The sequence below is a fragment of the Protopterus annectens genome, chromosome 2.part0, assembly GCF_019279795.1.
Source record: "Protopterus annectens isolate FY-2018-M chromosome 2.part0, PAN1.0, whole genome shotgun sequence".
In the NCBI taxonomy this organism is placed as follows: Eukaryota; Metazoa; Chordata; order Ceratodontiformes; family Protopteridae; genus Protopterus; species Protopterus annectens.
This window is the reverse complement of record NC_056728.1, coordinates 1,343,697,100-1,343,722,834: the sequence shown is the minus strand read 5'-3', so window position 1 is coordinate 1,343,722,834 and position 25,735 is coordinate 1,343,697,100. Positions and strand designations below refer to the sequence as shown.

The 25,735-nt window shown below is 45.4% G+C and overlaps 1 protein-coding gene across 1 annotated transcript in view; it reads left to right on the top strand.

Moving 5' to 3' along the window:
* Window positions 1-25,735, top strand: part of NPHP3 (nephrocystin 3) — a gene marked incomplete at its 5' end in the record, with an annotated part of 1,580,737 nt that overhangs the window by 191,271 nt on the left and 1,363,731 nt on the right. Inside the window, one exon of the mRNA XM_044060401.1 lies at window positions 8,403-8,477. Coding sequence (XP_043916336.1) covers window positions 8,403-8,477 — 75 coding nt within the window. The remainder of the gene's footprint in view (window positions 1-8,402; window positions 8,478-25,735) is intronic.

Here is a 25,735-nt window from a genome sequence, read left to right as displayed (position 1 = left end):
GGCTCCGACTCGGCCATCTTCAAAAGCTCGAGAGCTGTTTACTGGCTCGAGGCCTCCCCATATCCCATGATGCCTGGCGCTAGATACCCAGATCTCGTTTGCCGCTTCTGCTGCAAGGTTGTCTTACTGGCTCAGGTCGTATATTTTCATTGTTTTATCTGTTTTTTGATAAAAACTATTAAGGTTTTCAGTGTAGTTTGTTAGTTGTAGTTAAAATCTTTCTTAGGATATTTTTGTTGTACCTATATTTTTTCTTACCTGAATTCCCCTCCCCTTCAGAAAACTAATTTTAGAGAGTTTTTCCCTCCCCCCTTACTCTCTTCCTTAAGTAGCTGTTTAAGTTAGAGGCTAACCTTTTTTCCTTTAAAAAAAAATAGTATTTACGTAGTTTAGTCTTATTTGCTTGTTGGTAGCATAGGATATTGTGTCTTTTTCTTGGCTGTTTTTGGGTGTGGTAACTTTGATTGTGATAATTATTATATCCTAAAATTTTTGTGTATTGTGTTTGGTGTCCCTTCCTTAGTATGTCCAAGGATATCAAGGTGTCCGGATTCAAGAAGTGACACTCATGCTGTCAGAAGATGTCTCTGACAGTCGCACTTCTTGTGTCTATTGTCTGGGCGCTGTGCACACCTGCAGGACTCTTGTTCGGTTTGCCATGCTTTCAGCCCAAGAGTCCTGCAGGAGCGTAAATTAATCTTATGGGGCTTACTTAAGCCTGAGGATTCACCGGCTAAGCCTCAGCCCGTGAAGTCCTCCAAGCCACCTAAATCTTCGGCTGCCAGTTCGGAGCCGTCATTGGGTGAAGCTACTCCTTCTGCCACAGTTCCGGCTGGCTTCAGAGCCGTCGGGGAGTTGAAAGAGATCTAGGTCTCCCTCCCTGGAGTCTATATGCTCGGCTCCGAGGTCTCCTCTGCTCCAGTCGGAGCGCAGTCATCGGTCCTCCCACTCTTCTCGGTCATCAAGGCTTTCAGATCACGACGTGGAGAGAGTGGTCAGCAGGCTTTTGAAATTGCAGGCCCTAGCAAAAATGTTGTCCAGCCCCCTCCTCATCAGGGGTCGGCTCTGTCCATGTCTGCAGTCATTCCTCCTCCGACTCCTCCCTTGAGTTCGGAGCCGGAGTTAGTTAGGGTTCGAGTCATGGAACCGTCTGCACCAGTGCCTTCTCCTTCGGTTCCGATTACTTCCTTGGTACCGTCCTTGGAGGGATCTGGGTGCTGAGACTCCCTCGTCGGCTCCGAGGGAGCGAGTGGCATCGGGCCCTTGTCCGACCCCGTTCTCCCCCTCGGAACTTCGGCGCAGGTGAGCTCAGCTCCTACATCGGCTTCGGAGCCTTCCCCCTTGGTGCGGAGAGGGATTCTGATCTTTTCGGAACTGGAGCCTTCTCAGCATCTGAGCAGGGACGCCTTCGAGGTCATGAGGAGTGTGCTGGCCCCTGAGTCAGCCCCACGATCATCCCCATCGGCTCATCCCCCTATGGTGTCTGCATCTGCCTCTGCCCCTCCTCCAGACCCCAAGCGTGGGGAACCAACGCTCCAGGGCACCCCTTTGAGTGTATCTTCCTCTTCAGAGGCCTCCCCTGATCATTCATTGGAGCCACCTCGTAAGAGGAAATGCAAGAGGAAGCATGTTGACTCCCCTGAGTCTGTCACATCAGATAACGAATTAGAGGATTCGGAAGGGTCCCAGAGATCCCCCTCTGAAGATTTCTCCTTCTCAGACATCCTTGAGATGCTTAGACAGAGGGGGAACTGGACTACCCTGAGCCCTTCCGAGGATGAGTCGGTATTACTGGATGCGTTTGGATCCCGACCTTCTACCTCCTGGGTGTCTCCGCCTTTCGACCCACTAATGTCTGTGGTGGCTCGGAAGGTGTGGTCAGCTCCAGACACAGTGAAACCGACCCCCAGAAGACCAGCTAAATTTATAACTGCACCACAGGATAAACAGTTTTTGACCAAAGGCGTTCCCGTTGATGCCATGGTGGTAGCGGCGGCCACAAAGAAGGAGTTGGCTGAAATTTCATCTGTCCATCCCCCTAACAAGGAGTCCAGGACGATGGACATATATGGGAAGCGGATGTTCTCTTCAGCGACCTTTTCCATGAGGTCTCTGAATTATTTGTGACACTTTAGCCATCTTCAAAGGGATCTCCTTAAAGAGCTTGGAGATGCCCTCCAAGATCCATCAGCTGAGGGGGCCCAGGCTAAAGCAGCCTCCCAGCTGGTGACTCTTAATTCAGTGGTGAACTCCTCCATGAGGCTTATTTCTTATGCAGCCGATGGTGCGAGTAGAGCCGCGGGCACAGGCGTTGCCCGAAGGAGGCACTCTTGGATGTGGCTGTGTAACTTTGCGGAACCTTTCAGAGTGTCTTTCACCAACACCCCCTTTGATGGTTCCTCTCTTTTTGGATCACAGGTGAAGGACACCCTTACCAGGTGTAAGCAGGAAGGCAAGACTCTCTCTGCCGTGGGAGTCTGTTTTTCCACTCCTTCCAGACCATATCCTAAGGGTCAGAAGAGTGGAAAGATGTGGTTCCGGAAATCCCAAGGAGCCTTGTCGGAAAAGCGTGGTGAGTTCCCATCCAGGGGCAAAGGAGGGAACAATAACAGATGCCACCCTCGTGGCAGAGGGGGTCCGCAAAACCAGGGCAGCAGGGAATCCTTCTCTGACAAGCCCTTCCAGCATCCTTGAAGAGTTGCCCGGCTGCCCACCTCTGGAGGCAGTCGGGGGAAGATTATCGCTCTACCCAAGAGCCTGGCAAGACATAACACAAGACAAATGGGTACAGTCTGTTATATCCGGAGGCTACAGAATTCCTTTTGTTCGCACTCCCTTATTGTTAAACAAGTCCCTTCCAGATGTTCCACCCAATCTAAGGGATCAAGCAGTTCAAGAAGTTTCAAAACTGCTAAGAAAAAAGGGCCATCCAGCAAGTCCCAGCAGACCAGCAAGGATCCGGAATTTACTCAAGGTTCTTTTTGGTACCAAAAAAGACAGGGGACTGGAAACCCATTCTGGATCTCAGCAGACTAAACGGGTCTGTACAAAGAACGAAGTTTCGGATGGTCACGCTACAGTCCATTTTACCCTTTCTGGGTCAGGACAATTGGATGTGCTGTATGGATCTTCAGGATGCGTACTACCACATCAAAATGGGCAGATGCTCCAAAAGATTCCTTTGCTTCCGGCTGGGAGCCAGCCATTATCAGTTCAGAGCTCTGCCCTTTGGTCTCACCACAGCCCCCAGGGTGTTCTCCAAATGTATGGCAGTAGTTACCCCTCACCTGAGACGGCAAGGATTCCAGGTGTTTCCATATCTAGACGACTGGCTCCTCACTGCTACCACCAGGCGTCACTTTCTGCAAGCCAGAGATTACACTATCCAGACTTGCTGCACACTAGGTTTCACAATAAATTTCGAAAAATCTGCATTGTCGCCCTGTCAGTCTATCACCTTTATAGGCGCAAATTTAAATACAAAAGACATGTCAGCCAGCCTTCCACCCGACAGGGTGTTAGTCATTCGCCAACATGTGCAGGTCTTATTAGGATGCAAAAGAATTCAAGCCAGGTTCGTCCTCCAAACTCTGGGTCTCATGGCAGCAGCGATCATACTCATTCCTCTAGCTCGTTTTCACACGAGGATTCTCCAGTGGCTTCTTTTCACCCAATGGTCCTTCCAGCAGCTTCCCATGTCTCACATGATTATGATCACAGAGGCATGCAAAAAGCACCTTGATTGGTGGATGGTCTCCACATCACTGCCCCAGGGCAGACCATTTGTACTCCGCCCTCCAGTTGCTACGGTGACCACGGATGCCTCCCTGATCGGGTGGGGGGGCATTATCAGGGCAGAACAGTCCAAGGCACCTAGCAACCTCACGAGTACCATCTGCATATAAACGTCTTGGAGATGAGGGCCGTGCTTTTAGCGTTGCAAGCTCTTCAGGACTCTCTTCCTACCGGGACCATTGCAATTCAAACGGACAATGTCAGTAATGTGGTACATCAACAAGCAGGGCGTAACCAGGTCCTAGTCCCTATGTCGAGAAGCACTCAGACTCTGGCAGTGGGTGATCTGTTGCCAACAGTTTCTGATCGCAATGCACATCCCTGGGAGATCCAGCGTCATAGCAGACAGGCTGAGCAGAGCAATTCTCATGCCTCACGAGTGGTCTCTGAATCGGGTAGTGGCGGACCAAATCTTCCGCAAATGGGGCCAACCTTGCTGCGACCTTTTTGCCACCCCCTTCAACAGCAAGTGCAGCAATTTCTTCTCTCTCCTTCCACTTCCCGGACATTCCCCCAGAGACGCTCTAGTCCACGATTGGCCTCAGGGACTTCTGTATGCATTCCCTCCCTTTCCCCTAATCCCGAAGCTAATACAAAAAGCTACCGTATTGGGCTGCAAAGTGATCCTCATTGCTCCTTACTGGCCTCAACAAATATGGTCCCCGTTCCTGCATCATCATCTTCTCGAGCAGCCTTGTACTCTGGACCCAGGTCCAGACCTTCTGATGCATCAGTCGGGCAGGCTGCACCAATCCCTTCAATCTCTCCAGCTCACTGCTTGGTTGCTCCACTTCCAACTTTAGCCAGGCTTCCTGATATCTCTCCCTCTGTGCGCAAAATTATTTTTTCGTCGCACAAGTCTACGACTAGAAAAACCTACGCTAGTAAGTGGAAACGTTTTTCTTCCTGGGCAGAGGCTAAGAGTATAGACCCCTTTTCAACCCCTGTACACCACATTTTGGAATTTCTTACAGAACTCTTTCATGCTGGGTCCGCTTCTGTTACAATTAGAGTTCAGTTAGCTGCAATTTAAAATTTTCACATTGGCCTGTCGGAAAATATGTCTCATAAGCTATGTAAAGCCTTTCTCAAAGGGACCACTGTGCTCAGGCCCCCAGTGAGAGATCCTCCACCTCCATGGGATCTAAATTTGATTCTAGTTTCTCTAATTTTGCCCCCCTTCGAACCTGCAGCATCTTGTTCTTTGAAGGTTTTATCTTGGAAAACCCTCTTTCTAGTAGCGATTACTTCAGCCAGAAGAGTTTCGGAACTTCAGGCTCTTTGTATCCGTCCTCCGTGCCTAGTGTTCCACAATGACAGGGTTGCTCTCAGGACTAATCCTTCCTAAGGTCTCTTCTGAGAATAACTTGAATCAGTCCATTGACCTTCCTGTGTTTTTTCCCAACCACTCCAACAGGGCGGAATATAAATTGCATCAGTTAGATGTTCACAGGCAACTACACTTTTATTTGCATAGAACTAAGGACATCAGAAAAATCGGACCAGCTTTTCCTTTCCTATGCTGAGGGTAAACAAGGTCTCCCAGTTTCAAAAGTAACCTTATCCAGGAGTTTGACTACTATCATCACATTTATCTATCAGCTGAGGATTAAAGAACTGCCTGTTAAACCAAAAGGTCACTCCACCAGAGCTTTAGCCACTTCTGTGGCCTTTCAGGCTAGGTTGCTCATGGAATCTATTTGTGCTGCAGCTACGTGGGCCAACCCACATACTTTCATTTCACATTATAAGTTGGATGTGGTTTCCAGTAGCAGAGCTGATTTTGGTTCCACTGTTCTGAAGAGTTTGTTCCGATGAGCCACCCAGGATTTTAGGTGCTAGGGACGCTGTCCCAACCAGCAAGAATGAAGGCGAGATAGACAACTTAACATAAAGACGTTATGTACCTACCATAACGTTCCATGTTAGTTGTCTTCTTCTCGCCTTCTTTCTTGCATCCCACCCTCCATTCCCCTATCCTAGTAGACCGAGAAGAGTTCCTTATAGTTTTTCACTGGCTGAGTCTTCTCTGGCTATTCATCTCTGCCTAGTAAGCCTCTCTGGTAGGGTTTATGCATTATAGGATAGGATTCCTTCCTTTTTATGTCTGCAGTTAGACTTACCAAATGAGATCTGGGTATCTAGAACCAGGCATCATGGGATATGGGGAGGCCTCGAGCCAGTAAACAGCTGTCGAGCTTTTGAAGATGGCCGAGTCTAAGCCGAGGATCGGCTCCGAACCCAGCCAGCAAGAAAGAAGGCGAGAAGAAGACAACTAACATGGAACGTTATGGTAGGTACATAATGCATGGCTTCCCCTTCCCCATATCTTGGTAGCAGAATACTGTCCCATGATTTTTGTAGGAGCTTACATGGTTACAGTAGATCTGAAAGGCATTTATCTTCATGTGCTCATAGCAAAAAAACACAGGGGATACCTTTGATTCATAGCAGCAGGTTTGTACTACCAGTTTTGTGCTTTTTACTATTTGGTTTATCCACCGTACCCAGAGTTTTCACCAAATATCTAGTCCCAGTTATAATGCATCGCAAAACACTAGGAGTACACATTTATCCCTAACCGGATGATTGTCTTATTCAGGGAGAAGCTATCCTGAAACTTCAAATAGGCTTAAAGGCTGCCATGAACTCGTTTCAGGGAGCAGGACTTGTCCTCAATTTCTGCAAGTCCCACCTTCAGCCCAAACAAGAATTTTCTTTCTGGGTGCAATGATAGACTTTGTACAGCAGAAAAACCTTCTTACCCCAAGACAAGGTGTCCTTTCTGACAGACTACATACACAGCTTATTACCAAGGAAGACAGTCACTGCAAGGGAATGTCTAAGAGCCTTGGAGTTCTTGGCATCATTATGATTCCCCCTTGGCAAATGTATACATGAGGAAATTTCACTGGTTCCTGATAAGCATTTGAGAGCAACACTCAACCACTGCAAACCCTGTTGCCTCTTCTACCATGCTTTAAAAGGGAGATTTTTGGTGGAAAGACACCATCAGGCTAAATCAAGGCACACATTTTTCTCTGCCAGTGGTAGACAAGACCATAACCACAGACAGTTCCAAAGTAGCCAGAGGAGTGCACGTTAGGACTCATGAAAATACAAGGTGTCTGGACCCCATAGCAAAGAAACCTTCACATAATTCAGGATTTGTTACTGGAAGTTGTTCTGGCAATAAAAGCTTTTCAAAGCAACCTATCCCCAGGAGCACTGCAAATGTGGATAGACAGCAACACAATTATGTGGTACACAAGAAAAGGGAAACTCATTCCTACCCCTTATGCAGTCTAGCAATAAAGATTTGTCTCTTGGCACAACAGTTGCAACTGACACTGGTAGCATCCTGTATCCTGAGCCAGAGCAACACCATAGCAGATTCTTTGAGCAGGGACATTTTGTGCCCCAAACAATGGCTGCTAAAAAGGGTGACCTTCCTGGACCTCACCCATCAATGGGGGCACCCCCAGTTTAGAATTTGTCTGTCACTAGAACAGACAACTTTAATGGTTCTGCTCAAGAAGCCAGCAGGCAGGGACATGGAGAGCAGATGCCTTCCCATTCCAATGGACAAGACTTTCTTTATCCCTTCCCACCTGTTCCCCTAATTTCCAGGGTACTGATCAAGGTGATGTCAGACAGGCCTAGTATGATACTCATCATACCCCTTATGACCAAGATAACATTGGTTCTCCCTCCTCTTGACCCTCAGTGAGGGGAGGTATTACATTCTTTTACAAGTGATAGACCTACTCACCCAGATAAGGGTGTTTATCATTAATCCTTACCAGAGCCCTCCCCCCCTCAGACTAATAGCTAGGCGTATTGGTGTCTTACACCAAGTACTTCAGCCCTCCTGTCCCTTTGTCTGCTGCACTCTCTTGCCTCCCCCTTTCCACGGTGAGGGAGGGAGGAAGGAAAGCATTTCAGATGGGTAGTTCTTGTATACCATCACCCCCTATCTTTTACTTCTGACACATAGGAATATAGGGGAAGGTATCAGCTATCTAAAAGTCTTTTGACATCTGGAAGGGTCATGCTGTTCTCTGGCATCAGGCTGCTGCACACTGACTAGAAAGACTCTGAAGATGGCGCTGATAGATGCATCCCATATAACTTGATGTCTGAACATCGGCCATTGGATGTCAGTCAGCTAGGGATGATGAAGAGACTCTGGAAATCAGGCTGGTCATGAGTTTCTGCATGCTGGAAAGATCCAAGCATCAGTAGTGCAACACTGATCTACTTAAACATCTGTAACTGTGTTGTGTGTGACACAACTGTACTTTCTGCCTATTTCTTGGTGGAGTTTTCTATTTTATCAAGGTACTGTTATTTCCTTCCCAGAACATGATGGTTGATTGGCTGCTCAAAATGGTCTATATATACTGCATTTATTCTTGCTGTAGTGGCCCAAATCACAGCTGAAAAAGTTTAGAAAGGGACCATTTAACAGCTGAATAAATTATACTGAAAATTTAAAAAAAGATTGATTTGACTTTACAAGACTAATAAAATAAAGTAAAATCCCTTACAGGTTGCAGTGTGTGTTTTTTTGGTAATGCAGTAATTTTGCATTCTTTTCTCTTCAGATCATTAATCACAGTGGAGAAGCAGAGGAAGGTGTATGCCAGACATTCACCCAACTAGAAAAGATTATTAAACAGGTAAATGCTTCTGAGCAGTCTGCTTGGTGTACTAGTGTTACTTTAACATGAATATAGAGAGAGACTGTGTCAAGCCTTGAACTGTTCTGTTTCATTATGTAATGCCACCAGTTAAATTGTCAGAAATGTTTTAGAACCAGATTTTTGCTGTCTGTATTGTGGGCACTTCCAACCCAATGAGCAACATGCAAAACATAGTCTTGATCTTTGAAACACTGTTTTCTGTGGACTGCTTTCCTTAAATGGAAATAAAAATGGTGTTTACAGACAGCAGGGCCATACCCAGATTTCACATGTAATCTGCCCAAACTAAAATAAAATGATATAATATTACTTAAAATATAGAATGTAGGTGTTCTGTATGTGTTATTGTTTTTCTTTTGGCTTTTCCCGGTTAGGTGTCACCACAGCAGTAATGTATCTTTTTTTGTATGCTGTCCTCCTCCATGCATGGAGGTCAGTATATTAGCATTTGCTTTATTTTTTCTTTTAGCTCTAGGGACTGGGCTGTGGACCCTTCAGGTGTTTCACCCTACAAGGATGAGTATTTTTTAATGCCCTGCTTGCCACTCCCTGTATTCTCAACCACCTGCTCTGCAGTGATGTTACTATAGAAAGCGTGCATTTGTTTTTACATATATACATTCATACCCTACCATGGACGTCCTTCTGCAGCTGCCTACTTTTCTGATTGCTGCCCTATTGTTTCCCACTAGGTGCCTGTCAGACTGTAAATTCTTACCCCAACAGGAGTGGAGAGAGAGCTAACAGCTGACCCATAATAATCCATCTTCCTTGGGGGATTTCAGTACTTACCATAGAATAAAGAATTATCTAAAATTTTTTTAAGTATTAAATGATTGTCGTATATCTTGTATAGATTTTTAACTAATGTTTTATATTATGTCTAATCTGTTGTAATTATTTAAACTGCAGAACACGCCAAAAACTAGTGATGTTAAGTTGTCAATCTCGCCTTCATTCTTGCTTGATAGCTCCGACTCGGCACTTGCTAAGCTCGAGAGTCACTTTTACCAGCTCGAGGCAGCCCCATATCCCATGATGCAAGGCGGTAAGTACCCAGATCTCGTTTGCCGCTTCACTGATGAGGTCCTCCTTTTACCAGCTCCTGGTAAGTGTTTATTATTACTGAACTTTAGCCCCCAATCAGAAAATTTTCTCTTTTCCTTAGAATTCTATCATTCTTAGATACATTGTGAGGCCTTTTCTGACTAACTTTATTTTTCCTTCTTTACCTTTTTAGTCAGGCCTTTATTCCCTCCCATCCCCCCCTGTTAGGGTGTGTGTGTGTGTGTGTGTGTGTGTGTGTGTGTGAGAGTTTACTTCTCATACTTAACTTTTCTTGTCTGATTCGGGACTGTGTGTGTACTGTTGTTTTGAAAGCACTATGTCTAAAGAACAGAGGGTCTCAGGCTTCAAGAAGTGTGACTCGTGCTGTCAAAAGATGTCTCTGACAGACTGTCACACTTCTTGTTTATACTGCCTGGGACCTCTCCACCTGCAGGACTCCTGTGCAATTTGTCATTCTTTTAGCCAGAGAGTCCTGCAGGAAAGGAGAAATAAACTTATTTTAAGGGGTCTCCTTAAACCGGAGGGCTCCCCGGCAAAACCGGCTCCGGGCAAGCCTTCTAGGACTACCAAGGTCCAGGCTTCAGTTTCTAAGCCTCCGACTCCTTCAGAGTCGAGATCGGCTCTGGCTGGAACCGATCCTAACTTGGCTAAATCCTCGGCACCGATGGCCATCGGTGCCGATACTGTTACTGTCACTTTGGTGTCGGCTCCGACTGGCTCCGACCACCATGTGGCTCAGGCTTCGGTGTCGGCGCCGACCGGCTCCGACACCATTGTTTCCTTGCCTGTATCGGCTCCGGCTAGAGCCGATACATCTGGACCTACACTCGGAGCCGAAAAGTTATCGGCTCCATCTGGATCCGTGGGGTCTTCGGCTCCGATGGTTCCTTCAAGGAAGAGGTCCAGGTCTCCCTCTTTGGAACCGATACTGTCGGCTCCGGCCTCACCTCTTCTTTCAGAGCGGAGCCATCGGAGCCGATCATCTAGGTCTTCCAGGTTGTCAGACCATGATTTAGAGAGAGTGGTAAGCAGATTGTTAAAATCACAGGCACTAGCCCAAATGCTTCATAGTCCGTCTCAACAGACGACTATTAGTCCACACCCTCTTCAAATTCCTCCTTCGACTCTACCCCAGAGTTTGGAGCTGGAGTCTACAGGAATAGTTACTGCTATGGCTGAGGGCCAGATACCCCCCCCTTCTGCACCTTCAGCATCTACTCTTATCTCCTCCTCGAGACCTTCCTTGGAGGGATTCGGTGGCCGGGCTTCCCTGGTCTGCTCCGAGGGGGTGAGTGGCATCGGACCCTTGTCCGACCCCGCTCTTCCCCTTGGAGCTTCGGCCTTGGTGAGCTCGGCTCCGACATCTTCCTCGGAGCCTTCCCTTTCAGTGGGCCCGGGAGTCCCAGTTTCTTTGGAACGGGTTCTCTCGGATCTCCCTGGGAGGGGAGCCTTCGAGGTGATGAGGAGTGTGCTGGCCCCTGGGCTCAGTCAGCAGTCTATTCCTTTAGCTCCTCCCTCTACGGTGCCTGTTGATATCTCTTCCTGCTCTCTTGCTCCCGGACCGAGAGATCCACCGCCTCAGGTTTCCCCATTGGGAGGAACCCCCTCTCCCGAGGATTCTCCTGATCCGTCAGGAGATCCTCCGCGCAAGAGGACTTGTAAGAGGAAGCACCTAGACTCCCCTGAGTCTTTTACTTCGGATACCGACTTAGATGAGTCGGAGGGGTCCCCAAGATCCCCCTCTGAGGATGTCTCCTTTTCAGACATCCTAGAACTCCTGAAACAGAGGGGAAACTGGCCCACCATAAATCCCTCCGATGATGAGTCGGTATACCTAGAGGCGTTTGGTTCTCGACCCTCCACCTCCTGGGTGTCTCCGCCTTTTGACCCCCTCATGCAGGTAATCGCTCGAAAGGCTTGGGCTTCTCCTGACTCCATAGAGCCAGTTCCCAGGAGGCCTTCTAAATTTATTACAGCCCCTTCCGAACAGCAATTCCTTACAAAAGGTGTCCCGGTTGATGCCATGGTGGTGGCGGCCGCCACTAAAAAGGAACTTGCAGATCCTTCCATACCAGTCCATCCTCCTAACAAGGATTCCAGGACCATGGACAGGTATGGTAAGCGGATGTTTTCCTCAGCGACCTTTGCCATGCGTTCGCTGAACTATTTGTGTCACTTCACCAGACTCCAAAGGGACATCCTTAAGGAACTAGGTGAAGTAGTACAGGATCCTACAGCTCCGGGGGCACAAGACAAGATTGCTTCTCAGCTAGGAATCCTTAACTCCATAACCAACTCCTCCATGCAGCTGATTTCATATGCAGCAGATGGAGCGAGTAGAGCCGCAGGCACAGGAGTGGCTCTGAGATGTCAATCCTGGATGCGGCTCTGTAATTTTGCTGATCCCTTCAAGGCGTCCTTCACAAACTCTCCCTTTGATGGGTCAACTTTGTTTGGTCCTCAAGTGAAGGATACATTGACCAGGTGTGAGCAGGACGGCAAGACTCTTTCTGCCGTAGGGGTCCGTTTTTCCACCCCTTCTAGACCTTACCCCTAAGGACAGAAGGGTGGAAAGATGTGGTTCCGCAAATCCCAAGGAGTCACGCCGGATACACGTGGTCAGTTTACCCCTAGAGGCAGAGGGGGTAATAATAACAGACGCCACCCTAGAGGCAGAGGGGGTCCACAAAACCAGGGAAGCAGAGAGTCTCTCTCTGACAAGCCCTTCCAGCATCCCTGAGGTGTTGCCCGACTGTCCATCCTTGGAGGCAGTCAGGGGAAGATTATCGCTGTACCCACTAGCCTGGCTTTCCCTCTCACAAGACAGATGGGTACAGTCGATCATATCTGAGGGTTACAAAATTCCTTTCGAGGAAAGTCCCTTCAATCACAAAAATTCCCTTCCAGATGTGCCACCCGGTCTAAGGGAAATCGCAAAGTTAGAAGTATCAAAGCTTCTACACAAAAGGGCCATTCAGCCAGTTACAACAGACCATTCAGAGCCCGGAATCTACTCGAGGTTCTTTTTGGTCCCCAAAAAGACGGGAGATTGGAGACCAATATTGGATCTCAGCAGACTCAACAAGTCTGTGAAAAAGACGAGATTTTGAATGGTCACACTTCAATCAATTTTGCCCTTCCTGGGCAAAGACAACTGGATGTGCTCAATAGACCTTCAGGATGCGTACTATCACATAAAAATTCACAGACGCTCCAGAACGTTTCTCTGCTTTCGGCTGGGGACCAGTCATTTTCAATTCAGAGCCCTGCCCTTTGGTCTCACTACAGCCCCCAGAGTGTTCACCAAATGTATGGCAGTGGTCACGGCTCACCTGAGACGTCAAGGATTCCAGGTGTTTCCGTATCTCGACGACTGGCTCCTTTCAGCCACCACCAAGCATCAACTTCTCCAAGCCAGGGATTACACCCTAAATCTCTGCACTCAGTTAGGAATTTCGATCAACTACGAAAAATCCTCCTTGTTGCCCTGCCAGTCTATTACTTTCATAGGCGCAAATTTAGACACTGTTCAGATGTCAGCAACCCTCACAGACCAAAGAATTTCAGATATCCAAAGTCACGTGCGAATCATCCTTGCCAGCAAAAAGGTACAAGCCAAACTGGTCCTGAAAGTGTTGGGCCTCATGGCAGCGGCCATTACCCTTCTTCCCTTGGCCCGCTTCTACATGCGTCTTCTTCAATGGATGTTGTTCACCCAGTGGTCTTACCAACAACTTCCCATGCGTCACCAAATCCTGGTGACACAAGCTTGCAAAAACCACCTATCCTGGTGGATTTCTTCTCCCCAGATTCATCAGGGCAGACCCTTTGTATCCCCGGCCCGGTAGCCACAGTCACTACGGACGCCTCCTGATCGGGTGGGGGTCATTATCAGGGCAGGATGGTTCATGGGACGTGGCAACCGTTCGAATACCACCTGCACATAAATGTCCTAGAGATGAGAGCAGTGCTTTTAACGTTGCAAGCCCTCAACGACTTTCTTCCCTTGGGAACAATTGCAGTTCACACGGACAACATGTCTGTAGTATGGTATATCAACAAACAGGGCGGAACCAAGTCCTACCCCTTGTGTCGAGAAGCTCTCAGACTTTGGCAATGGGCGATCTCCTCTCATCGGTTTCTGGTAGCAACGCATGTCCCTGGGAAAACCAACATTTTAGCGGACAGATTGAGCAGAGCTATTCTCATGCCTCACGAGTGGTCTCTCAAACAATCTATAGTGGAGGAGATTTTTCTAGAATGGGGTCGCCCATGTTGCGATCTTTTTGCTACTCCCCAAAACAGCAAATTCCCAGACTACTTCTTCTCTCTTCCCACTGCCAGGCCATCCCCCCAGAGACGCTCTTACCCAGGATTGGCCCCAGGGACTTCTTTATGCCTTTCCATTGATTCCACAAGTACTCCAGAAAGCCACCGTTTTGAGAGCCAAAATGATTCTCATTGCCCCCTATTGGCCTCGACAAATTTGGTTTCCGTTCCTCCATCGTCACCTATTGGTGCAGCCGTGGCATCTGGACCCAGTGCCAGACCTTCTGATCCACCAATCGGGTCACCTGCATCGGTCTATTCCTTCTCTCAACCTCACAGCTTGGTTGCTCCACTTCCTTCCTTAGCCAGGCTTCCTATGATCTCTAACCCGGTTAGGGATATCATAGTGGCTTCTCTTAAATCCTCTACTAGAAGGATTTATACCAGCAAGTGGAAACGCTTCTCTTGTTGGGCAAAATCAAAGAATATAGATCCCTTTACTGCCCCTGTTCATGCAGTTTTGGATTTTTAGCGGAAATCTTTCACTCGGGCTCTTCATCTTCCACGGTTAAAGTTCAGTTGGCTGCTATCTCGAACTTTCATGTCGGGTTTGCAGATCACAACATTGTCCCACAGGCTTTGTAGAGCCTTTCTAAAAGGGATTTGTCTCCTTAAACCTCCTGTCAGGAGTCCTCCTCCTCAATGGGACCTAAATCTAGTGCTGACATCCTTAATTCTTCCTCCCTTTGAGCCAGCTGTTTCATGTTCACTGAAGTTTCTTTCATGGAAAACACTCTTCCTTGTCGCTATTACCTCGGCCAGGAGAGTGTCAGAACTTCATGCTCTTTCTGTTCGTCCCCCTTATTTGGTCTTCCACAAGGACAGGGTATCCTTGAGTACTAATCCATCCTTTTTGCCTAAGGTGGCTTCGAAAACTAATTTGAACCAATCTATTCATCTCCTGTATTTTTCCTAATTACTCCAACAGATCGGGACAAACATTACATTATCTTGATGTTCACCGCCAACTCAGATATTATTTGGACAGAACAAAACAATTCAGGAAATCCGATCAGCTCTTTCTTTCTTATGCTGAAAATAAGAAAGGCCTTCCTGTTTCCAAAGTGACCTTATCTAGATGGCTTTCTTCCACCATCTCCGAAATCTATCAGCTCAGGGGCAAACAGCTGTGCTCAAAACCAAATGCGCATTCCACCAGAAGTTTAGCCACTTCCACAGCCTTTCAGGCTAGACTCCCTTTAGACACTATTTGTGCAGCAGCCACTTGGGCTACTCCTCATACCTTTGTTTCTCATTACAAATTGGATTTGGCCTCCAGGGATAGAGCCAGTTTTGGTTCTACGGTTCTCAAGAGTCTGTTCCATTGAGCCACCCAGGATAGAGGTGCTAGGGGCCTTGGTCCCATCAAGCAAGAATGAAGGCGAGATTGACAACTTAACATTGAGAAGTTATGTACCTACCATAACGTTCCATGTTAGTTGTCTTCTCTCCTTCTTTCTTGACCCTCCCTCCTACCCTTGCCTGGACAGACCTTGTTCTCCTTTGTTTGGAAGATTGCTTCTTTAGGCACCAGTTAGTTACCTGGTTCCCATTACAGCCCTTCCTTTAGGCTAATTGCTTTCTTTCCTCAGTGGAAAGTTTTTTGTGCTAGGTGTGTTTCCCTATAGGTACAAATGAGATCTGGGTACTTACCGCCTTGCATCATGGGATATGGGGCTGCCTCGAGCTGGTAAAAGTGACTCTCGAGCTTAGCAAGTGCCGAGTTGGAGCCGAGGATCGGCTCCGAACCCATCAAGCAAGAAAGAAGGCGAGAGAAGACAACTAACATGGAACGTTATGGTAGGTACATAACTTCTCATTTTGTACCAAAACCAGAAATTCCTTACTAATGACTCCTGTATCTCTCTTCCCTATGCCTACCTTCTTCCTTGCCTCTTCTACAACTCACAAATCTTAACTAACCTGCAGTCTTCCCTCTTATCTAAACATGAAATCACCTATAATAAAATCACCAGATTTGATGCCAACCAGATCTCTCTCATCACTTTCACTCTCTCATGACTTTAAAATGGTTAGAATTCCCTCACCAACTCCTACTCTCTTTCAACTTCTGCTCATCCACTCCCTCCTCTATAAGCCTGCCTCCTACTCTGTTATCTCCTCTCTCATCTCTCTCTCTGTACTCCCACTAGAACCCTTAGAAGCTCTGACCAAAACCATTTAGAAATTTACAAGCAATACAGATCGATTGGACAAAATATCTGTAGTTACTTTCCTTCCCAATCTTGGAACAAGCATCCCCTGACTATTAGAAAAATAACCCATCCTAGAGAATTCAAGCATGCCATTAAAGATTTTCTAACACATGTATTTGCCGCTGTAAACAACCTCCCTGGTCTTTTTAGCTATAGCTTCACGATTTCCTTCTCTCCTGACCTCTGCAATGTTTGCTTCCCAATCTTCCCACTCATAACATACCTTAACCTTCCTAGCCAGTTTTTTAGTTTCAGCACTCAAGTCTGTTTCTTTGAGCTCAGCACTTGTTCAAAACTCGTAAGCACTAAATAAGCTACAAATTACTACAGCACTCAACTTTCTTCACTTGTCTAGTGGAAAACAGTTTCTAGTACTTAAATAAGCACCTATCCAGGCATGTCTAAGGGACAGCTCCCAGTGTTTTCTCCTGTGTACCTTATGAATCTGGGCATCTTGAGGCAATGCAGCAATTGCCTCATGTACACAGACAACCCTCTCCTCCTACCACCCAACACTACAACCTGTGAGAGATGCACTTATATAGCCAAATGGGAAGCAAAGCTCTCTTCACCCAAGACTGGACTAGACAGTCAAGAGGAGAAGGTAAACACTTGCACCACACTCGTCACATAGTCCCTCAAAACCTACACCACCAAAACACACAGACAAGCACAAAACACACAACACACACCTACATTTGCGAGGGCTCTCAGTAAAAACCTGCCCAAGCAACGGGGACCTCCAAAGCAGAAACACAAGCAACATACACCCCAAATGACATATAGCCCACAAACTCAGTGTGCCACTCAACCACAGCCCATATGACAATAACGTACCCAACACTCGAGTCATAGGTGACTCTATAGTCAGGCACTCTGATGTTCCACTCACCAGGCTAAACAAGGAGAATGTTACTGTCAGCTGCCTGTCTGGTGCCAGGATCTGCCACATAACGCATGCACTCAGGTCACTCCACAGCAAGTACAAATATGACTCTGTCATTGTCCTGTTGGTGTGAATGACCTGAGATGTACCTCCCTGGACTACATGAAAAGGGACATGGAGGAGCTGTCTGATCTTGTAGCCCAGGCAGGGAATGACCCTAGCCCTGAGTAGCATCCTGCCATCATCTAGAATGATACCACAGTACAAGGACAAAATTACTTCAATTGGCTAAGCTTCTGGTGTCATTCTAAGGGGATCCAGTATCTGTCTGCCTGGGATGACATGATTGACGAACCACGATGCTTTGCCAGAGATGGCCTGCACCTGTCACCCCTGGGATTCCGGATACTGGTTAAGGCTGTAGCCACCCCTATAGTGCCTTTTTTAGGCAAGGTTCAAATGACAAATTCACCACTGTAACAGGTACAAGCAGGCAGAATCTGAAGGTATTGCTATTCAATGCTAGAAGTCTAAACATCAAAATGCACTCACTTGAGATCTCTCCTTAAAATGAAGAACACTGACATCTGTGCAGTGACAGAGACCTGGTTCAAGGCTCCGGAGAGTACCCCTGCATTACCAGGCTATAATTCATACCACATCTTTCGGCCACCTAACCTGTGAAACACTAAAGGCGGAGGCGTGTCCATATTCATTAAGGATATCCACACCTCCAGGCTAGTTGCTCAGCATAATGCGTCCGAAATTATCCAAGTGCAACTAACTCTGGGCAAGACCACAATCCAAATTGCAGCTTGCTACAGATCCCCCACCATGCCCCAGGATTCCCACTCCTCATTTCTTGATACACTGGAAAATATAAGGGTACAACCTAACACCCTAATAATGGGCGATTTCAACTACCCCACCATTAACTGGGAAAACTACTCGTGTACCAACTCTTGTGCTCAACGTTTTCTGGAATTCATAAATTCCAATGCCTTGGATCAACTTATCCACACCCCCACCAGGGGCAGCAATATCCTAGACCTGGTTATTACCAACATGGGCAACTGGTGCTCCACACCAGAGGTCAATTCCTCATTAGTCAGATCCGACTATAAGATAATCACCCTAGACATTCACATTCCTCCCCCACCCCATTAAGGAAACCACCGTAAAAAATTTCTCCAAAGCCAACTTCACACTTCTTAAGACAGAAGTGGCAAACTTCATGACACCCATGGTATGACTGCTGAATCCTACACAGATCCACTTTATAAGCACTTGCACGAGTGCATGGATCGTGCAATCCCTAACAGAATCAAGATGCTATCCTCCAAAAAAAGAAAGCCAATTTGGTGGTCCCCTGCCATAAACAAACTCTGCAACAGAAGAAAGAAACTGTTGCAAAAAAGAGTAAAATCCCATGATTGGAGACACTCCCTGGTCAGCCTCGGTAAGAAGCTGAGATCCCTCATAAAATCCTCCAAAGTTAGTTAGGAAAACAAAATCGCCACTGACTCTAAAGACAACCACAAAAGCATTCTATAGCTATGTCAAGAATCTCAGTGGCAACACTCAGATCTGCTCTAGTTACAGCACAATGGCACTAAATATACAGAACCAACTGATATTGCCAACATCCTGGTAGATAGGTTCAGTGCTAACTTTACCCCCCTCTCATCCCTAAAGGGCCCATCTCTATACTGGAAGAATGCAAAGTTCCTGTAATCACGGCTGCACAGGTAAAAATCACACTCTCCAAAGCCAAGAACACATCATCCATAGGACCTGACAACATCCCAGGTTGCATTCTATATGAACTACAGAACGAACTGGCACCCCACCTAAGTACCATGTTCAGTCATAGCCTCACCTCAGGCTGTGTGCCCACTGAATGGTGCACAGTGACTGTTATCCCACTCCACAAAGGGGGAGCCACCACGGACCCCGGGAAACTATCGCCCTATTAGCCTGGCCTGTAAGGCTATGGAACGTATCATCATGGAACTTATAAACAATGACATTGGTAATCTCCAAACTCTGGATCCCCACCAGTTCGGGTTTGTAAAAGGCAGATCATGTCTCCTAAACATGACAGACTTCTTTGAAGCGGTCACCAAAGCTGTAGATGAGGGTAAGGTGGTTCACACAGCCTATCTAGATCTCACCAAGGCTTTCGACACCATCCCCCACTCTGGAATTTTAGAGAAACTCAAAAAACTAGTTATAAATCCCTGTGTCACAAGATGGGTTGCCAGCTGTCTCACTGACAGAACACACACTGTGAAAGTAGCAGACTCCCAATCCAACTTCAGACCAGTGACAAGTGGAGTACCACAGGGTTCAGTCCTGGGTCCTCTCCTGTTTGGTATCTACTTCTCTGAAGTACAGGCTAACACAGAAGGTATTTGGCTAACGAAGTTCGCAGATGACTGCAAACTAGGAGCCATAATCAAAACTCCAAAAGATGTGGACATACTACATAAGGGCCTCGCTGAGACAGATGCCTGGTGTCAAAGCCATGGCCTCAAGCCAATGCCAAAAAGTGCATTGTCATTCCTTTTGGTAAAAAATCTCTACCCATGAACTACCACATAGGCAGTAGTCTAACACCGAAAGTGTGATGAGACCTTGGGACACAGATGGACAGTAGTCTTATTTGATAATCACATTGTCACAGTAGTCAGAAAATCCTTCTATGTGGCACAACTTATCACAAAAGGTTTCTCATCCAGGAAAAAAAGAGGTCATTATTCCTTTCTGTTCGTCACTCATTAGACCCATTAATAGAGTACAAAGCCCCCTTTTGGTATGTACCTCACAAGACATCTACAACAACTGGAAAGGCCACAGAAATACCTCACAAAGAGGATTACCAGCCTCAAACAGATGCCCTACGCAGACTGTCTCAAAAAACTGCAGCTTTACTCCATCATATATCACCTACTCAGAGGCGATCTCTGCCTAACACACAAAGCTATGTCAAATCCAGTGCTTTTGGACATGCTCCACTTAAAGAAATCCCAATCCCTCCGAGCTACATGCTCTAGGGACCTAAACCTTGTCACCACAATAAACAGAACATGCTGGAGGGATAGATTCCTGTCCCAGAGACTTCCCATACTCTGGAACAAACTACCTATCTATATCAAACAGAGCTCCTCATTAGCACTCTTCAAGAAAAATCTTGATGATTGGATGAGAGAGAGAGGAAATTCACCTCGGGGATCACTTCTGTGTCTATGCTCGACAGTGGCACAGGAAAATAATTTTCTTGGGTGGCAAAAGTCAGGGTACCTTTTGGCTAGGTTTATATAGGCCCTAGGGCCAATAGCCTAGTACCAACCTTTGAACCTACCTCCGCTCTCTCTCCCTTGATCTCTGAGCTAGCTTACTTCAAACTACATCTCCTACCTTGCCCCTTACACCTACTATTCCCCACTTATCTCTCAACCTCAAACTATACTGTAGACAATATAGATTATAGTACGTATAGATTACAGAAGAAATTATCACACTTATATTTTCTCCTACCCTGTAATTAGTCCTTACAACCGTAAGTTATACTGTAGTAATCATCAGCTGTCAGCATTGCTTATGACTGTAATCTTGCAAATAGTAGTACAATTTATATTTTCTCCTCTGTATAACAACTGTAGTATGTGATTTACTGTTTAATCCAGAGGTGTTTTTACCCTGACATTCTCACTAGTGGCCAAGTCCATTGGATATATCTGTTAATGTGTGTAACTGCAGTGCATGATTATGTTCTTTGATCAAATTTTGTAACTACTGTCGTGTTTGTGGAGCTGTTCTCCCCAGGCCTCTGTTGAAAAAGGGCACTGGCTCAGTCGGACTATTCCAGTCAAATGTCAAATAAATTAAAATAAATGTTTTTTTTTTGAAGATTGTAAAATTATTCTTAAAATGTTTTGTAATAATTTGGAGATTTTCTCCCTGGGCCTCTGTTGAAAATGGGCTTCTACCCAGTCTGACTTTCACTTTAATCAAATGTCCATAAATAAATAAAACTGGGCCAGGAGGCCATTAACACCTTGCCAGTACCCACCCTAAGCCTTACCTCCTCTTTCAAGAAGGTACAAGGCTGTCATACCAGGGGTGAATTTATGAATACATATCTGATGATCTTGCTCCTTTTTGGAGGAAGTTATTGAATCACACTGCTTAATTTGGAGAGGAAGTTTGTGCCACAGAGGGGTAGTCACTGTGTGGCAAATCTATATCACCTTTTTGTTTTTGCTTATTAGTTTAAATAGATGTATATCTCTGGTTCTAGTATTTGTGGGATTGATTGATTTATGAAAGCATAAGAGATCTTGTACTACTGGATCCCTTGTGACCAGGTAAGCGAAGCAAGTCTTCCCTGAACAGTCTAAAGGGTACTGAGTACCATGATAGTGTTTCCAGTCTCTCTTAGCTGATCAGGTTTTTGAAGCCATTGATCTTTTTTTAGTTAGGAGCCTCTTTTTTTTCCAGTTGCTTTGTGCCTCGTGAGGTATGTCCCAAAGAGAGCATTTTCCTCTCTAATAGGCCTAAACTGTGGAATACAAGGGGCTAAGGATGACTTTTGATTTTGAAAGGTATACCTTTGGCTTTCTAACCAGTGTAGCAGTGTGATGCTCAAAGGAGAGGGAACTGTCCATCCATGTTCTGTAATCTCTTACTACATTCTTATTTTGAGGGAGAGTGTGATACTGTAAGCTAGAGGAGAGGGATTGTTTACAGAAGGTGATAATGCATTTTTTGGCATTTAGAGTCCATTTTAGTACACCAGTTATTAACAAATAAGGTTATGTTCGAGTCAGAGGGGGGACTTGAGAATTATTCAGTTTACAGTCATCTGCAGGTTTGGTCAACCAGAGCTTCTTGTTTGCAATGTAGAGATCAGGAAGGTAGATGCAGAATAGCAGAGCTCCCAAGATAGAGCCCTGAGGAACTCCACTAGTTACCTTCATGCTCTCTGAAGAAACACCTGTCACCCTCACTGTATGGCTTCTATCCTTCAGGCAATTTGCAGTTCATAGAAGCACTAGGAGCCACGAGCCACAGGAACAGACTTTATTAAATCCAAGCACTAAAATCCACAAAGAAAAACTGAACTACTTCTCCGGGTTTTTCGTCACAAATGTAACTTCATGAGCACATATATGACATCAGCAAAAAAAATATTAATAATGCACTATATAAGCATACAATAGACTGTAATCAAGCTATGTTCCTGTTCCTTGTATTAGAAGTTATTCCACAAGAAATTAGAGGAGGTGATTGGGAAAATAGAATAGAAGTTAGAGAATGATATTGGCAGCTGCTAGTATTAGAAGCTAACAAAAAGCCAGGATTAAATGAACACGTCTCTGTGGTTCCTATATTAAAATAAAGAGCAGCTAGATTATGAGATAGATTTTATATAGTATTGACTATAATATATACCTATTTATATTTTTTAAAAAACATACTATTTGATATATTTTAAAAGTTTTAAGAATTATATTTGGCTTTAGAGAAACACTAACAATGGAGATGAGTTGTAGCATGTAGGTTTGTCCTAAATTTGTTCACAGAAGTAGCTTTATTAATTAATAGAAATATATATTATTTACACCAACAGTATTTAATGGAGTCATTTATATACATTCACATATTTATTTATGACCTTAGTATATTTGGTGTTAAATATATAAAAAAAAATTTAATTAATATTTTTTTTAATTAATAATTTTTGAAATGTACTATTTATAATGCATTTATATTGTTTTTATGATTCCCTATGGAATTTAAAATAGAATATGAGTTAGGTTTTCCATTAACAATATGGTATAATTAATTTTATATATATAGTTCTTAAGGTCTTTAATATATTTATTCTTAGTTAAATCACAATGTTGCATGGTTTGTTTAAATTTATATGTTTTTATGCTATTTAATCTCTTTTAATAAGTGTATAGATGCATATACATGTGTTTTACACATACTTGTTTGATAATTGCTTGAACATCTTTACAGCATTCGTAATGACATTAGATGATTTTATTTATATGTTTAAACAAATATGGCTTTATGATGGCACATATGTACATTTCTATCTGTCAATTAACAGATAATTGTTTTTGTTGACTATATATATGAGCATTATGGGAAGCAGCATTTAGATCTGAGGAAGCTCATTAAGTGAGTGAAAGCGCTCATCAGCTGCAGCACTGTTTGTTTATCGTGGTTACTGTGGATTAAAGATTTTTATCTAAGAAGGAACTCTGGTTTTTTGATCTGCTGTGCTCTCACACGTCACCCTTGTTTTGGTACAGATTTCAGTTTATTAGAGTGTGTGCGAGCACTTTATTCCAGCAAGGTGCACTTTGTTGTTTCAAGTCTTTGCCTTTTAATATATTTATGTCCAAATTAATGAATACATATATGGTTAGAGGGAGTAGATGTATTTATAGTATGAAGAATTTTATAGTATTATAGTTCTGTGATCCTATTAGAAAAGCATGTAATTTGGATAAAGCGTCACTAGATGGTGCTATTTAGCTAGTCAGCTATCTCTCTTACTATGTCCCTGATAGGTTCATAGGTTCATAGGTTCATACTAGGCTATCTGCCCAAGGGCAATTATAAGCCTAGCCCAGAGTTGTGTGGCTTTCGCCACCCCTTTAGTTTGAAGGAAACTATGCCCATTATTTTGCTGTGCCTCTGTCAAGCAGTGACACTGAGGTAATCCCTGGGGTATATCTGCGATCTCCCATCCATTGGTCAAGATTTCTCTTGAACAAGGCCAGCGAGGTGCTCTGCCTCACATGTACCGGGATTTTGTTCCACAGCATAGGGAGTCTCTGGGTGATGAATCTGTCCCTCCAGCACGTCCTATTAATAACCGTGTCAAGGTTTAAGTCTCCCGCCCTTGTAGTTCTGAGGGATCTAGATTTTTTGAGGTGAAGCATGTTCATCAAATCTGGGTTTGACATGGCCTTGTATGTCAGGCACAGGTCACCTCTGAGCAAGCGGTAAGCGACTGAATAGAGCTGGAGATGTCCTTCAATGATGCATCTGCAGTCCTTACAAATGGGTTGTCCTGTCGTCAGGCAGCCCTTCGGTCGGCCGGATTACAAAGTCTGGGTCTGGCTTCGGCTGGTGTCGCACTTCACCCGACGTCATTGCGGCAGTTATTCGGGTATAAAGGCATCAGCCGACGCCATTTTCCTCAGTCTTTCTTGCCGCGTGGTGCCCGAAGCAGAAGCTGTTCGCAAGTGCCGGTCGGTCAGATCCAGAGATTACTACTACCGAATACTACTTCGAAGACTTCTATAAAGCTAAGTACCCCGTTGGGGACTCTTTCTTGCCTCAGCCGATGTCAGAGAAAGTTAATAACTGTTTATCTTGTGGGAAACAAATACCTCATAAAGATTTCCACTCCTATTGCATACATTGTTTAGGCCCAGACCACGACGTAGCAGCTTGTCTAGCCTGTGCTTCTTTTAACCGGCGGACGCTTAGACGTCGCTCGGACTTTGCTGAACAGATTTTCGGCTCCGATTTTGCCTACATTATGCCGTCGGATCCTCCGACTACGCAAATAACTAAAAAACGCAAAGAAAAGGACTGACACTCGCGGTCCGCGGAAGCAATCCACGAGTGTCTCGGTTTCGGCCGAAACTGAGCAAGCGGTTCTTTCTACAGCCGATAACCTGCCTTCTACCGAGGCCTCTTCTATTCTGGTAGAAACGGCTTCTGAAATCCAGCCTTCTGTTGCGATTTCACAGGATTTATCAGACACCATTCCACTAGATATTTCTACTCCTGCACGTGGAGCTGCTAGGCCTCCTCCAGCTATGTCTATTAAGGCCTTTGCCAGGGCTAAAGCAGCCAAAACTTCCAAACCTGTGCCTGCCAAGCCCCCCTCTCTCAGGCCCAGCACCAGCTCCCATATGCTTTCTTTGGCACAGGATCCAGACAGGGCCTCTCTCCCTCCTCCAGAAAAGAGGCCTAGAGCAGAGCCCCCTGAGCCAGTAGCCACAGATGATTCTTCTGATGATTCAGAACATTCAGATCCTCCTGAGGCTTCTTATTCTCCTTACGAAGACTCTGATGCTGAGGAGTCCATCCCTTCAGCCTCTCCTCCTGAGGAATTTTCCTTTGGGGAAACCTTGCATGCTATGAGGGAACATTTTCAGTGGCAGGGCCAAGATTTCTCAGACTCAAGAAAAAGGCTTAGGACCTTTCTACACTTACCACAACATAGGCCTTTAGCTATTCCTCCAGTTCTATCTGTTGTTGATGATGCATTTAATGATGCTTGCACTACTCCTGATACTTTACCTCCGGCTCCTGCTAAACCAGATAGGTACTACAGGGTCCCGGACACTCATCACCACTTATATAAGGCCGCTTTTGCAGATCCAGAGACTGTCTCCCAGGGCCCTAAAGCTGTAGCAGCTACTTCTTCTAAAACCCTCCCTCTGAAAGGGAATCCAGGTCCTTAGATGGGGTAAAAAAGTTTACACCTCTGCTACTTTGTCAGCTAGAGCTTTGAACTGCCAATTTCATATGATTCAATATCAAGAGTTTATGCTTGACCAGTTGACTAAAAAGCTGTCCTCTGAAGAATCTTTAGATAAAAAGTATGTTCAAGAAATGTTACATAACATACAGCAGGTTAGTAACCATTCTTTAAAATGTGGCTATGATGCACTGGAGGCTTCCTTTAGATCAGC